Source organism: Macaca mulatta, chromosome 1 (genome assembly GCF_049350105.2).
Source record: "Macaca mulatta isolate MMU2019108-1 chromosome 1, T2T-MMU8v2.0, whole genome shotgun sequence".
In the NCBI taxonomy this organism is placed as follows: domain Eukaryota; kingdom Metazoa; phylum Chordata; class Mammalia; order Primates; family Cercopithecidae; genus Macaca; species Macaca mulatta.
Genome location: NC_133406.1, coordinates 178,518,307 through 178,534,825, shown reverse-complemented (window position 1 = coordinate 178,534,825; position 16,519 = coordinate 178,518,307). Strand labels below are relative to the sequence as shown.

The 16,519-nt window shown below is 41.8% G+C and overlaps 1 protein-coding gene across 19 annotated transcripts in view; it reads left to right on the top strand.

Moving 5' to 3' along the window:
* Positions 1-16,519, top strand: part of PATJ (PATJ crumbs cell polarity complex component) — a 424,482-nt gene that overhangs the window by 379,656 nt on the left and 28,307 nt on the right. For all 19 annotated transcript variants that reach the window (XR_013401362.1, XR_013401361.1, XR_013401351.1 and 16 more), the window contains 4 exons: positions 3,497-3,611; positions 5,289-5,326; positions 10,173-10,295; positions 11,043-11,147. Coding sequence is in view for 16 of the 19 variants with exons in the window: in XM_077954993.1 (XP_077811119.1) it covers positions 3,497-3,611; positions 5,289-5,326; positions 10,173-10,295; positions 11,043-11,147 (381 nt within the window). In the remaining 3 variants the exon portion in view is untranslated. The remainder of the gene's footprint in view (positions 1-3,496; positions 3,612-5,288; positions 5,327-10,172; positions 10,296-11,042; positions 11,148-16,519) is intronic.

Here is a 16,519-nt window from a genome sequence, read left to right as displayed (position 1 = left end):
GGGTTAGCAAACATCTTATATTTATTTGCAAGGCTGATGTAAGTGCCATTTTTTTTTTTTTTTAGCAAAGTATATTTAACTATATTTTTTTCATTGTAATGGCTGACAAAATCAAGATGGTAGACTGTATGGTTAGCCCCATGTGGTACATAATGAGACTATAGAAACTGATAGGCGACCCCTTAGTCTCCTCTCTGGGTTATGGATAGGCCGCCTTAGTTTTGAGGTTAAAAGCATGACTTTTGGTCCCCTGCCTGGTTGCCTTATTTCTGAAGCCTCTCCAAGGCCTTTGTTCAGAAGATGCTCTGATCTTACAGTTAGCCCACAGGTACTTCTGGAAAGCTGTTAGCCGCCTCCTGTTCCTCACTGGTGTTAAAAAATGAGTGAGGAAAAATACCATTGTTCAGATAGGCTTACAGACTAGCTGGCTTATCTTAGGGAATCTTCAAAGCAGTCAAACCCAGTAAACACCATATTAAGTTTGAAACCCTTTTTTTTTTTTTTTTTTTTCATTTCTGGCTTACCTAATGGGCAGCAAATATCTAAGACATGGTGCTGCTGTAGGATTCCATGAGTTAATAGTTAGTGATGATATTGACCAGACTTCTATCAACAAACAAAACAGTTGTCTAGCCAGGATTCTTCCTTAATGGAAGACTCATCTTTGTTGAATGATTTCATTAAAGCCTTATTGTATACAGAAAAATGAGAATGAAGCTATCCAGAGGAGCTTCCACTGAATCTCAGTCCAGATGGAGTTTGGCAAAAAGAAGGAAAAGGCATCTCAGACAGGGAAAATAGCATACACAAAGGCACAAAGAGGTAACGGGAGTTTGTGTGATTTAAGAAAAGTCTGGACTGATCAACAGGTAGTGGATAGAACTGGATTTCTGTCCCTCTTGAGGAGTGTATGTGAGCATCTTCATAATTATTTATTTATTTATTTTTGAGACAGAGTCTCGCTCTGTTGCCCAGGTTGGAGCGCAGTGCAATCTTGGCTTACTGTAATCTCTGCCTCCTGGGTTCAAGTGAGTCTCCTGCCTCAGCCTCTCAAGTAGCTGGGACTACAGGTGCCCGCCACCACATCCGGCTAATTTTTGTACGTTTAGTAGAGACAGGGTTTCAAAACATCATGGTCAGGCTGGTCTCAAACTCCTGATCTCAGGTGATCCACCCACCTCAGCCTCCCAAAGTATCGGGATTACAGGCATGAGCCATTGCGCCCAGATGCATCTTCGTAATTTTTAAGTTCACACTTAAAGACAGAACTAGCAAATTTAGAAGCTGCATCATTAAATAAAAAAAAAAAAACCTATCGTCATCACTTACCTGGTGTATGAATGTGAGCTGTCATATTTTAGAAACCTGGGACAAAGTATCAAATGCTTTGCCCTACTCTTCTTGCACAGAATTTTAATTTCAGAGGGTAGGAGTTTAATTCAATTTTTGAAAACAGTAAACATATCATCACCTTGGTTAAAATTATGGGTGAGATAGAAGAGTTTGCCCTATTTGGCTAATTAGAAGAAGGCTGGTAGCCGACTGTGAAAAGGAAATGTCTTCCCATCATGATGAGTTGAAGACTGACCCTGGTGGGCAAAAACAAGATTCCATTGCCAAACATTTTTACATCCAGACCTGTTTAAAAAATCAGGATCTTGTAGGAACACAGATTTCCTTCTGAATAGTTACAAAATAGGGAGATAAATGCCTTCTTTTGAGCGCTCAGGAGAATAAGCTGTTGACTTAATTTATAGAAAGTGAGTTCATTAAGAGAGAAATAACTTCTAGCTTTGGGGCCACCAAGCGTCTTTTTTTAAAGTGACTTTCCCCACAAACCAGGAAGAAATTTCCTTACCCTGCAGAGGAAGGAATTCTTGTGAGATCTTTTCCTCAGTCAACTAAGGCAACACAGCCAGGCAAAGTGTACTTTTATAAACGTCTTGGGGCCGGGCATGGTGGCTCATACCTGTAATCCCAGCACTTTGGGAGGTCGAGGTGGGCAGATCACTTGAGGGCCAGAGTTTAAGACCAGCCTGGCCAAAGAGCCTGGTGAAACCCTGTCTGTACTAAAGATTAGCTGGGCATGGTGGTGGGCTCCTGTAATCCCAGCTACTCGGGAGGCTGAGGCAGGAGAATCACTTAAATCTGGGAGGCGGAGGTTGCAGTGAGCTGAAACTGCACCACTGCACTCCAGCCTGGGTGACAGAGGGAGACTCCTCAAATATTATAATACAATACAATAAAGGTCTTGGCAAACACATCTTTCTGAAATTTTTTAAAGGCAAAAGTTATAATATGCTGCACTTCCTGCTCTGAGTAGTTATCTATTATAGTACCATTTATTTAAATCATATCCTTTAAGGAAAAATATAAAAACACTCTTTTAAATGTATATAGCCACTGTGAAGTATATTGAGATCTGCAACTTACTTTGAAATGAATTTAAGAAAAGAAATAGATGAGTGATGAATAGATAAATAACTATGTGATAAAGGAAACATAGCAAAATACTAATTGTGAAATCTAGGTGCCATTTATATGGACGTCTATTGTATAATTCAGCTTTTCTATATATTTGAGGGTTTTCATATTTTAGGAATTAAAATATTAAACAAAATTTTCATCAGAGAGTTAAGAAAATGTACCAAATTATAATTTATGAACTGATAACGGTGATCTTAGGCTTAGCTTAAAGTTTTGATGCAGAATAATTCATTAGAAAAAAGTATTCATTATTTGCAATACTGTTGTCTACATAAAGAAGGCTCTTCACTATGTATACAATTTTTGTTGAATAGCCACTAGCCTTAAAAGACTACACAGTATTAACCTCACATATTCATTTAAATGAATAAAGGGACAAGTAATGGAGGTCTAGCAGATTGGACTAAATTATTACAGATTCTAGGAAAATATTTGAGAAAAAATGTTATATATCCCTAAAACAAGCCTTTTTAAAAACCCTTGAGATTTGGTGCTTTTTTCCCCACAATTGAGGGTTCTATTTTGGCAGGTTTCTGCTAATCAAGGTCTTATTATACTTGTTTTAGCAAAATACATAATACATTTTGGGTAATAAGGGAATACCCAAATACATTTTGGGTAATAAGGTTGACTGTAACCCCAAATGAAACATAGTGCCCATTAGCTGACTATATATACATAAACACTATGTGGCAACCTAGGAAAATGGTTTTGATTTTATGTGGAGCAAGAACAGCTGAAATGATTGTATGTTCTTCATCTTGGTGATTGAAACCATATACAAAAGCACATATAATGGAGAAAGCAATGGGGGAAATGTCTAAATGGGATTGGGTTGAGGTAGTAAGAGAATAAGTGTGGGTGATTTTTGTTTTCTTTCTCGGCCTCTTCATGATTTTCTGTTAGATGGTTATGGTGACATCAGTAATTGGCACACTAATGGATAAGTATGCATTTTGGGGGCCAAGTCAGTGTCTGCACACAGGTGACCCCTGGGTCTTTCTTTCAGGGCAGTCAACAGAGCGCACACAGCAGCTGTCATCCCTCCTTCACTCCTGTCATCACTGGCCTGCAAAACCTGGTTGGCACAAAAAGAGTTTCAGATCCTTCCCAGAAAAATTCAGGTATTACACAGACACACCCACAGCAAAACTATCCTGTTACCCAAATTTAAAAAAATATATATATATATATGTGTGTGTTTTTTAAAAGTCCTCTTTAATTTAAATGTTTTTTAATTTTTTGAGCTTGGCTGCATAAGCTGAGCTTTCCGAAAGGCCTGTTCTGAAGGTAAGAAAGCCATAGAGATTCCTTCAGTGGTGGCCAGGCATGGTGGCTCATGCCTGTAATCCCAGCACTTTGGGAGGGCCATGGCAGGCAGATTACCTGAGGTCAGGAGTTCGAGACCAACCTGGCCAACATGGCGAAACCCCGTCTCTATTAATACAAAAAAATTAGCTGGTTGTGATGGCACACGCCTGTAGTCCCAGCTACTTGGGAGGCTGAGGCAGGAGAATTGCTTGAACCTGGAGGGGGTGGTAGAGGTTGCAGTGAGCCGAGATGGTGCCACTGCACTCCAGCTTGGGTGACAGAGCAACACTCCGTCTCAAGAAAAAAAAAAAAAGAAATTCCTTCAGTGGCACAACACAGAGCACCTGAAAAACAGAAAAGCAGAAAGCTGGAGTGCATCATAAAGTAAAATTATTTACAAAGAGAAAATTAATAAATTACAGGTCACTGAAGAAAGGTGAGAAGTGTGTATACCTTCTATGGGAAAATTGGGCCAGTTAAAAAGAAAAAAAAGTGTGTATATCCTTGGGGACGGGATGGGACAAGGGGTCCTTTTAAGTCTTTTGTTGAATGGAGGGTTATCTTTGATTAAGGTAGAAAAAAATGTACAATGAAACACAGATGACTCTGCTGGGCGCGGTGGCTCATGCCTGTAGTCCTAGCACTTTGGGAGACCAAGGCGGGCGGATCACCTGAGGTCAGGAGTTCAAGACCAGCCTGGCCAACATGGAGAAACCTCGCCTCTACTAAAAATACAAAAATTAGCCGGGCGTGGTGGCACATGCCTGTAATCGCAGCTACTCGGGAGGCCGAGGCAGGAGAATCGCTTGAACCCAAGAGGCAGAGATGGCAGTGAGCTGAGATCGAACCACTGCACTCCAGCCTGGGTGACAGAGTGAGACTCCATCTAAAAAAAACAAAACAAAACACAAATGACTCAATCCTCCAAGCATTTACTCACCATGTTCCAGGCAGCTGCTGCTATATAGCGCATCAACTTTTGTCAGACCAAATGATTATGGCCACATCAATCTCAGACAGAGAGCACTTCTTAAAAATAGAGGACACAGCAGGCTGGGTACGGTGGGTCACTTGAGGTTGAGAGTTTGAGACCAGCCTGACCAACTTGGTGAAACTGAGTCTCTACTAAAAATACAAAAATTAGCTGGGCATGGTGGCGGGCGCCTGTAATCCCAGCTGTTTGGAGGCAGAGGCAGGAGAATTGCTTGTATCTGGGAGGCAGAGGTTGCAGTGAGCTGAGATGGTGCCACTGCACTCCAGCCTGGGTGACAAAGCGAGACTTGTCTCAAAAGAAAAAAAAAAAAAGAGGACATGGCCCCTGGTGACTTGGCTACCAGCTTGGATGCTGAGGAGGGGTGTACAATACCTGCTTGCTTTAGTGTCTTATCTTGAAAGACCGAGAAAATGAAACCATTTTTCATGGGACAATATTATATCCTAAATATATTATTTTTTAATGTTAAAAAGTTAATTGTGTTGCTTCTTTATAGGCATAGATATGGAACCAAGGACTGTTGAGATAAACAGGGTAAGTCAGTCATTTTGCTATATATGTTTTTCTGGTTTGTGTTGGATTTGCATTAAATGTACATTTTCCCCAATACAATTTATTGGATTGTAAGTGTGCTCTTTCAAGTTACTGAGATAAAAATATGGTCTAAATAACATCAATAAATAGACTTAGAAAAGTACAGTAGAGCACAGAGATGACCTCTATGAATTTTTTGGCAAATCTCATCCACTATATTCTGTGCCTGTAAATTTTATTTTTTTTTCAATCTTAGTCTTTTAACCTGTACATGTAAAGTTTTATAAAACAAAAATGGTATCATGTGGCACATACTAAGTGAGTATTTTTTGACAGCATGTGGCATGATTTTTATTGATTTCATAGTACTCCAGCATATGAATGTGCTATAAGTTTCTTTTCGTTTTTTTTTTTTTTTTTTGAGACAGAGTCTTGCTCTGTCACCCAGGCTGGAGTGCAGTGGCGTGATCTCAGCTCACTGCAAGCTTCGCCTCCCGGGTTCACACCATTCTCCTGCCTCAGTCTCCCGAGTAGCTGGGACTACAGGCGCCCGCTACTACACCCAGCTAATTTTTTATGTTTTTAGTAGAGACAGGGTTTCACCGTGTTAGCCGGATGATTTTGATCTCCTGACCTCATGATCTGCCTGCCTCAGCCTCCCAGAGTGCTGGGATTACAGGAGTGAGCCACTGCACCCAGCCAACCATGCTATAAGTTTCTTAACCAGTTTCCTATTATTGAACAATTAGCATATTTCTCGATTTTTGCTATCTTTTATAGTAAAACATCTTTATATTTTTGCCCATATCATAAGTAATTTCCTCAGGATTAATTCCTAGAAATGAAGTTTCGGGGTCAAAAGCCAAGTTTGTTATTAGAGACTTTTATACATGTTGCTAAATTCCGCTTTTGAGAAGATTGTATAAGATGTATTTCAGTTCATAAATTTGTTGAACCCTGATTTTCAGACTCCTCTGTGATGATATCTAATGAAAGTAGACTCTTTTTTTCTTTTTCTTTTTCTTTTTGAGATGGAGTCACTGTGTCGCCCAGGCTGGAATGCAGTGGCGCGATCTCAGCTCCGTGCAACCTCCACCTCCGGGGTTCAAGCAATTTTCGTGCCTCAGTCTCCCAAGTAGCTGAGACTACAGGCATGCACCACCACGCCTGGTTAATTTTTGTATTTTCTGTAGAGGCACAGTTTCTCCATGTTGGCCTGGCTAGTCTCGAACTCCTGCCGTCAAGTGATCCAACCTCCTCAGCCTTCTGAAGTGCTGGGATTATAGGCATGAGCCACCAGCCCCGGCCAAAAGTAGACTTTTATTTTGCTCACTTTGACCTAAATGAGGGGTTCAAGAACAAATAATGACCTTGTTGTAATCATGGTAATCCACTGCAGTAAAGTGATATCCAGCAGAGCTTACTTCTCTAGATTTAATGATACCTCTGTTTGAGAGCATTCTACCATTTATTAGCTGCATTAGTTTGCTAGATCTGCAGTTACAAAACACCCCAGACTGGGTGGCTTAAACAACGGGAATTTATTTTCTCACAGTTCTGAAGGCTAGATCCAAGAGGAAGGTGTCTGCACGTTTGGTTTTTCCTGAGGCCCCCCTCCTTGGAATGCAGATGTCCGCTTTCTTGCTGTAGCCTCACGTGGCCTTTTTTGTGTGTCACTCATCATCCCTGGTGTCTCTCCTATGTCCTAATCTTTTCTTATAAGGACACCAGTCACATTGGACTGGGGCTCACCCTGGCCTCATTTTAAAGGCCCTATCTCCAAATACAGTCACATTTTGAGGCCCTGGTACTTAGGGCTTCAGCATGTGATTCTTAGGGGGACACAATTCAGCCTGTACATTAGCTGTACAGCTGGGTGTGGTGGCTCATACCTGTAATCCCAGCATTGTGGGAGGCCGAGGTGGGAGGATCACTGAACCCAGTATTTTGAGACCAGCCTGGGCAATATGGGGAAACTCTGTCTCTACAAATAATTTTTTTTTAAATTAGCCAGGCATGGTGGTACATGCCTGTGGTCTATTTGGGAGGCTGAAGTGGGAGGATCGCTTGAGCTCAGGAGGTTGAGGCTGCAGTGAGCCGTGATCATGCCACGGCACTCCAGCCTGGGCGACAGAGTAAAACCCTATCTCAAAAAAAAGCCATTAGCTCTATAATAGTTAGCAAGTCAACCTCAACCTCAATTTTCGCGTCTGTAGAATGGGAGTGATAACACTAACTTACCTCAAAGGTAAATATTGTTGTGTGGATTAAGTGAGGTAATGAATGTAATATCTTTAGCATAGTACCTAGTGCATCAGGAATGCCTAGGAAGTGGCTCTGTTGTTATTAGCTACAGCTTTGACTAAATCTGCCTTATTTGTTCCCAGTATTTTTCCACCAGAGTAGCAACTCAAATGTTCCTATCATGGGGAAGTTAAATGTACCAACAGTATAGATAATTATGGATAAATTAAGGAAACATCATGATGGATTTAAACAAAGCCAAAAAATTATTGCATACATTTCTCCCCTAAGATTTCAAAAATAATATTATTTTATATTTCCTTAGTCATTTCAGCCACTTGTTTTTACAGGCTTTTGTAATAAAGCCTGCTCCTACCTACCCTGTTCTACCACACGTGATCCAAGCAGAAATTTCTTTCTTTTTTTTTCTGAGAGAGTCTCGCTCTGTTGCCCAGGCTGGAGTGCAGTGGTGCAATGTCGGCTCACTGAAACCTCCACCTCCCAGGTTCAAGTCATTGTCCTCCCTCCGCCTCCCAAGTAATTGGGATTACAGGTGCATGCCACCATGCCCAGCTAATTTTTTGTATTTTCATTAGAGACAGGGTTTCACCATGCTGGCCTGGCTGGTCTCAAACTCCTCACCTCAAGTGATCCACCCACCTCGGCCTCCCAAAGTGCTGGGATTACAGGAGTGAGCCACCGCACTCAGCCTCTAAGCTTCTGCTATGCTGGTTTGGGTCTGTCCCACACATACGTAGCCTGAGAGTTCTGTGGGTTCACAAACAGAACTGAGGATTCGTTTTCTTCTGCTTCCTCTACTCTGCTTTTCTTCTCTTTCCCTCTTTTTCCTGATTATTCTGCCTAGAAGGATGGAATTTCTATCTGAATGTTAGCATTCAGCCTACCTTTCCAGCTCCTTGACTGGGAATTGCCCTCAGGGTAAAGCTGCCAGGAAAAAAAATAAAACTGGGAATTTCCCCTCGCTGCTGTCGTTTCTCCAAGTTTTGACTCTCCACCACACTTTATTTGGTTTCTTTTTGTTTCAGAGGCCCCAGGTAGTTGTTTTTTACATTTTGACTAGACATCTTGATTGTAACCAGCAGGAGCGATATGCTGTCACGTGTCTGTGCTACCATGCCAGAACTGGGACTTGTCATTTGTTCTTTTAGTGATTTTAAAAATATTAACCCTATGATACTAATGTGGGAAAAGACTGGACTAGAGCCAAGTCTCTTCACCAGAGTCCATCTTGGGGAACATTTTCAGCCACATTTTATGTCTCTCTTCAAACTGTTGTCACTACAGTGGGTGTCCTCTCAGATCCTTTGTTTTAACGCAGTCTTTTAAAGCCAAATGTGTTTGTTCACACCCAGAAGAGCATAGTATGTGTGGCAGTTTAATCATAAACACCATATGAGAATATACTTGCCAAGTCTGCATCAGAATTGGCCACTAAACTAAGCAGCTGCATAGGGCGTTGTGTGTGTGTGTGTGTGTGTGTGTGTGTGTTTAATTTACTCCTGCTATTGCCTTTTATTGAGCCTTTTCTGTAGGCCATGAGTGTGCCATACCATCTCATTTAATGCTCAGACCAACACTGTCAGGTATGTAGTATTCTTCTCATTTTATATATAGAGATGGAGGCTTTAAGAGGTAGTCAGCCTAAATAACAGAGAGGCTCTCTAAAAGAAAATGGTGTTTATTGAGGAATGGGAATATGCGGGCCATGGTAGACTACGTGCATATTCAGGCAGGTAAGGAAAATAAAAGTTTTTAGAGGACAAAATGAGGAATATATAATTATTTTGAGATAATTATCCTTGGCTACAAAGATTAATAACACGGGTGACACACAGCCCAAGGCTGGACAGGCATTTGCCAGACAAATGCACTTGTAGAAACTTTTTTTTAATGTAAGGTTGTGACATCCTTCCTGCAGGGTTGTGGTTTTTGCAGTCTTTTGTGATAATTTTTGTTATCAGGCATACAAGCCTGAGAACCCTTTCTTCATAGCCTTTCCTGGCTCTATTGGTAAGGATTTTTTTTTTTAACACAAGTGACTCCAATTTGATTCTGACAATTTTCACAAGGTTAAGTAACTTCCCCCAAGACCCCACAACTAATTAAGAGCTAGAGCTGGGGCTGGGCACGGTGGCTCACACCTGTAATCCCAGCACTCTGAGAGACCAAGACGGGTGGATCACCTGAGGTCAGGAGTTCAAGACCAGCCGGGCCAACATGGTGAAGCCCTGTCTCTACTAAAAATACAAAAAATTAGCCAAGCGTGATGGCGTGCATCTGTAATCCTAGCTACTCAGGAGACTGAGGCAGGAAAATTGCTTGAACCTGGGAGGCAGAAGTTGCAGTGACCTGAGATGGTGCCATTGCACTCCAGTCTGGACAACAAGAGCGAAACTTTGTTCAAAAAAAAAAAAAAAAAAAAAAAGAGCTAGAGCTGTCTACTCCGAAGTCTCCACATTTAACTCCTGTGTTATCTTGGCCTCCTACCTCATGGAGGGATTTTGTTCAACAGCTATCTGGGGATAGTCAGTTTGTGGCTCTTTATTAAAAATATAAGCATTATGTTTTCTTTCTTTTTTAGGAGCTCAGTGATGCCCTTGGAATCAGTATTGCTGGAGGAAGAGGAAGTCCCTTAGGAGATATCCCTATATTTATTGCCATGATTCAGGCCAGTGGAGTGGCTGCACGGACACAGAAGCTTAAAGTAAACAAAAGATAACTGGTTGAAGAGCTAACAGCATGTGGTGGGGTGGGAGAGGAAGTTGCAGCCCTGGGCACCTTGTTTAAAACTGGAATTCCAATAGCCATCAGAGACCCAGGCTGAGGGCAAGATGCATTAAAGAAGCTTTATACCTTTAGAAATTCATTAGGTCCCCAGGCACGCAAAAATATTATTATTTGTATCAAAGCTTCTCAATAAAGGAAGAAATTGCAGCCCCTTTGCAAACCCTCCTTTACCCTTTTAAGCACCTCATTTCACCCAAACTCAGCTCTCAACTGAGAGACATTTGACCTTAGAGTCTTCCCTCAATCAAAAGAATCACCATTTTTATGATTTCTCCCCCTTGTTGCCCCTTAATCTTAATTTCAGTAGAAAAATAAAGCAGAAAATATTTGGCTTCCTCATTAGAACTTTATTGAACAGTTAATGTGTACACCTCGCTATTACTGGCAATGGATGTATGAAACACCACCATTACCAGAATACAAAAGTGGCCTACTGTGCTTTTTAATAATCAAATCTGACCCCCTTCTTGTTGCTCTGATTTGTCTGTATTTGGGGAAAGCCAAAAAAATTCCTCATGCTTCTTGAACATGTATACACAGTAGTAACGCAGAATCCTCACAATAGCCACCAATGGGAAATAGGACTTGCAAAGAATTTTAAGCATTCTTCTCAAATTTAATTTTTCTTAATGATAGTGATTTTCTGTCACTTTTGTGCTTCCAGGTTGGGGATAGGATTGTCAGCATTAACGGGCAACCTTTGGATGGGCTGTCTCACGCGGATGTGGTTAATCTGCTGAAGAACGCCTTCGGGCGCATTATCCTGCAGGTATTGCGATCAATGGAGCACGCAGCTGTGCGAGGCAGATAAGTGGCACGCAAAAAAGATTGAGCGTCACTGGCAGTAGGCATCGCCACCCAGCAGGGTGCTTGCTGATGTGAATTATGAAGGTTGAAAGCAAGAAATTATTATTTTTATTCAAAAATTCTTTAATGCCACCCATACAGGCAGTGAGCATGATTATATGAAAGCATAACAAGGGGAGAAAAATTACTCTCTGCTTCACATGATAAATCAACACGGCTTTTAGCTTCCAGTGTTCTTTTGTAAATCAGTTTGTAAGGAATAAGAAATGATTTCTTTTCTTATGCCCAAAGACTGTTACTGAACTGCCCAAGTGCTGTTTCTTCTTTTCCCCTTAAAGGAAGAGGAAAAATACAATGCTCTTTTTCTTGTAGCATAGATTGCCAACACTGTTAAATTCTCACTGCATAGCAGTCATCAACCAAGGCAGAAAATCAGCTGTGGTCCCCAGCAGTATTGTTCCGAGGCACGAGGAAATATACCAAGATATAAAAGCAAAGTGTGCTGTTAATTACCCCTGCTTATATTTTAGCCCTTCAAATGTCTCTGAGATTGACACCATGCAGTGACTGAGAGGCAGCATAATGGCAGTGAGTTTCGTTAATGAGTTCCCCCAGAAATGTATGCTTACCACACTTCTGCAGAGGTAATATAAAATGGTTTATAGGTAGCCAGGCGCGGCGGCCTATACCTGGAATCCTGGCATTTTGGGAGGCTGAGGCAGGTGGATCATATGAGGTCAGGAGTTCAAGAGCAGCCTGGACAACATGGTGAAACCTCGTCTCTATTAAAATACAAAAATTAGCCAAGGGTGGTGATGGGTGCCTGTAATCCCAGCTACTCTGGAGGCTGAGGCAGGAGAATGACTTGAACCCGGGAGAAGGAGGTTGCAGTGAGCCGAGATTACTCCACTGTACTCCAGCCTGGGTAACAGAGTGAGACTGTCTCAAAAATAAAATAAAATAGTTTATAGATAAAAAGAATAAAGCCCACCATTTACTACCTTAGAGAGAGGGCCAGCCAGCCACTCATCATTCTAGCCTTAAAATAAGAAATTTGGGCTGGGTGCAGTGGCTCACACCTATAGTCCCAGCACTTTGGGAGGCTGAAGCAGGTGGATCACTTGAGGCCAGCAGTTCAAGACCAGCCTAGGTCATAGCAAAACCCCATCTCTAAAAAAAATTAAAATAAAGAAGTTAGCCTGGCGTGGTGGTGTGTGTCTATAGTCCTAGCTACTCAAGAGACTGAAGTAGGTGGATGGCTTGAGCCTAAGAGTTGGAGGCTACAGTGAGCCATGATTGTGCCACTGCATTCCTGCCTGGGCAGCAGAGTGAGACCCTGGCTCAAAATAAATAAAAAATATATAGGAAGTTCGAATTGAAAAACCATTACATAGCTGGGCACAGTGGCTCACACCTGTAATCCCAACACTTTGGGAGGCCAAGGCAGGAGAATTGCTTGAGCCTGGGATTTTTGAGACCAGCCTGGGCAATGTGGTATGATACCCATCTCTACAAAAAAAAAAAATATAGATAGATATTTAATAATAAAAAATAAAAATTAGAAAAAAAGAAAAACCATTATATTTGGGACAAGCAATTTGTGGTGTTTAATATCTGTGGTCTAAGTCCAAAGTGTCAAAACAGACATTTAAAAAGTAAGTGACTGATGTATACATATGTAACAAACCTGCACGTTGTGCACATGTACCCTAAAACTTAAAGTATAATAATAATGATAATAAAATAAAGTAAAATTTTAAAAAGTAAGTGGCTTTCAGTATGTATGAGGAGTATAATGAAAATCCTGTCAGTTTACTATCACACTGGTCTTTAAGTTAAAATTGTAAAGGAAAAGAAAAGAAAATTCTGTCACTAATTTCAAGGGAGTTTATGTGATAGGCCAAATATTATTAAATTATTTGGGTCCCTGATCGTCTATTGAACACAAATCAAAACAGTGTGTGGACTGGGCATAGAATCTGCTTCCCCTCAACTCCTCATTCTCACTTTCAGTGGAAACCTGCATAGTTACCTGCATTCCTTCCTCCACCCTACAAATCTTTGCTTTCTGAAATGGGTGGCTGTGCTTGCTCATCCTTCGCGTTATGCTGACCCCTAGAGGCAGTACGGTGCAGCTCTTCAGTGTGGAGCCCAGGACCTTGAATTACAAAGACCTTACGAGGAGCCTACTTCAAATGTAACTGACCAGAAAAAAAGGCTCTCCCTTAGCAAAATCTTGTATTGATATTTGCACATATTGATATAATTTGTTCAGCTCTGTCTTCCTCACAAATAAATAAGAAGACACAATTAGCCGGGTGTGGTAGCACATGCTTGTAATCCCAGCTACTCAGGAGGCTGAGGCAGGAGAATCGCTTGAACCCGGAAGGCAGAGGTTGCAGTGAGCCAAGATCACCCCATTACACCCCAGCATGGGCAACAAGAGTCAGACTCCGTCTCAAAAAAAAAAGCACATAGAAACTAGCTGCTCGGAGGCTGAGGCAGGAAGATCACTTGAGCAGAAGAGTTTGAGGCTGCAGTGAGCTATGATCATAGCACCGCACTCAGCACTGCACTCATAGTCACTCTGTCGCCCAGCTCTAAATAAGTAAATAATAACATTATGTAACTATAATGTCATAATAATAAAAACCAATATAACCAAACATTAGTATGAATGAATTATTATTATTTTATTTTTTTGAGACGGAGTCTCGCTCTGTTGTCCAGGCTGGCATACAGTACAACCTCCATCTCCCGGGTTCAAGCAAGTCTCCTGCCTCAGCCTCCCAAGTAGCTGGGACTACAGGCATGCACCACCATGCCCGGCTAATTTTGTATTTTCAGTAGAGATGGGATTTTACCATGCTGGCCAGGCTGGTCTCAAACTCCTGACCTCAAATGATCTGCCTGCCTTGGCCTCCCAAAGTGCTGGAATTACAGGCATGAGCCACCACGCCTGGCTGCATGAATTATTAGTAGCATGGGGATTTGTGGTGTTTTGGTAGAAGGAAAATGTGAGTTAAATCTTTATCTTCCACAATAAGAAGTAATTAGATATCAAAAATTGTAAAATCAAGAAGTAGAAGTAAAACTGTTATTTAAGAATAACAGCCTGGCCAACATAGAGAAATCTTGTCTCTACTAAAAATACAAAAAAGTAGCCGGTCGTGGTGGTACACCTCTGTAATCCTGGCTACTCAGGAGGCTGAGGCGGGAGAATCGCTTGAACCCCGGGGTAGAGGTTGTAGTGAGCCGAGATCTCGCCACTGCATTCTGGCCTGGGCAACGTGAACATGGAAGCAAATACTAGGAGAAACAGTTGAAAGTAGTTGCTTTTAGGGAGTAAGAATCTGTAATGGGGGTAAAGGAGCAAGGACTCTTTCATTAAATACTATAGAATCATTTTGACTTTTAAAATTATATAAATGGGCCAGGCGCAGTGGCTCACACCCATAATCCCAGCACTTTGGGAGGTCGAGGCTGGCAGAGCGCTTGAGCCCAGAAGTTTGAGACCAGCTTGGGCAACATGGTGAGACCCCATCTCTGCAAAAAAAAAATACAAAAATTAGTCATGCATAGTGGCATGCACTTGTAGTCCCAGCTACTGGCGAGGCTGGGGTGGGAGGACTGCTTGAAACCGGGGGGCAGAGGTTGCAGTGAGCCAAGATCGTGCCTCCAGCCTGGATGACAGAGGGAGACCCTGTCTCAAAATTAAAAAAAAAAAAAAAAAAAAAAAAAAATTACATAAATGAATAGATGTGATTTTTTTTTTTTAATTGAGATAAAAAGTTGTTGGAAAGTATTAGAACTACAGAGGATTGAGTAGATTTTTCAAACATAGGAAACAAGTAGAACTTAAAAATAATGTAACAGTTAAGTGGAAGAGTTTGGCTAGCTAAATTTTCATCCCTTAGAGTACGGAATCAGTGGACACCAAGATAGTACATTTCAAAATAGGCATATAAGAATATTATTTAGCTTATTCTTTAGAATTAAAAAGAGAAAAGTTCAGTGTGCTTCTAGGGAGGGCAAGTGTTGAATTTTTTTTATCATGTACTGTACTATTTAATTTTTTATTATGTACACACAAAGAAATATTTAGAAAAAAAAAAAGAATATGGACAGGTATGGTAGCTCATGCCTGTAATCCCAGCACTTTGGGAGGCCAAGGCAGGTGGATCACTTGAGGTCAGGAGTTTGAGACCAGCCTGGCCAACATGGTGAAATCCCATCTCTACTGAAAATACAAAAATTAGCCGGGCATGGTGGTGGGTGCCTGTGGTCCCAGCTGCTTGGGAGGCTGAGGCAGGAGAATTGCTTGAACCCAGGAGGTGGAGGTTCAGTGGAGCTGAGATTGTGCCACTGCAGTCCAGCCTGGGCTTCAGAGTGCAACTCTGTCTCAAAAAAAAAAAAAAAGAAAGAAATGCAAATTCTTGAATCCCACGCCATTCCTGCAAAATCAGAAATGCTGGGGGAGCCCTCCAGGTGTTTCTGGAGCGTGCTAAAGTTTGAGAAGCACCATTCTACTCATTCACCATTCTGCACTATTCTACAGTGGCATGAGCCACTGTGCCCAGCCAGTTTTGCATTTCTTCTAACAAGCTCCTAGGTATGGGTGATGCTGCTAATTCAGATCCCATGCCTTAGACCCAGTGGAGTAGAGCATTATTTAGGGATGAATATAGGTCTCCCCACGTTATTCTCTTCATCTGAAATACCCTTCTCACCCTACTCTCATCTTTTTTTTTTTTTTTTTTTTTTTAGAGAGAGACAAGGTCTCGTTATATTGCCCATGCTGGCCTCTAACTCCTAGGCTCAAGAGATTGTCCCACCTCAGCCTTCCAAAATGCTGGGATTACAGGCATGAGCCATCACAGCCAGCCCTCTCTTCTTTTCTTTTTTTTTTTGAGATGGAGTTTTGCTCTCGTTGCCCAGGCTAGAGTGCAAAGGCGTGATCTTGGCTCACTGCAACTTCCACCTCCCAGGTTCAAGCGATTCTCCTGCCTTAGCCTCCCGAGTAGCTGGGATTACAGGCGTGTGCCACCGTGCCTGGCTAATTTTGTATTCTTAGAAGAGATAGGGTTTCATCATGTTGGTCAGGCTAGTCTTGAACTCCAGACCTTAGGTGATCCGCCCACCTCGGCCTCCCAAAGTACTGGGATTACTGGTGTGATCTACCACGCCCGGCCTCTTTTCTTTATAAATTTTGGAAAATCCTTTGTTTAGAAACTCTCTATCCAAGAATAGGGAGTGCCTGGGTGTTGATGTCCTTCCAGACCATTGTTCTCCAAAGCCGGAGGAATCTGTGTCTGTGCCTCGGGCGCAGGGCCT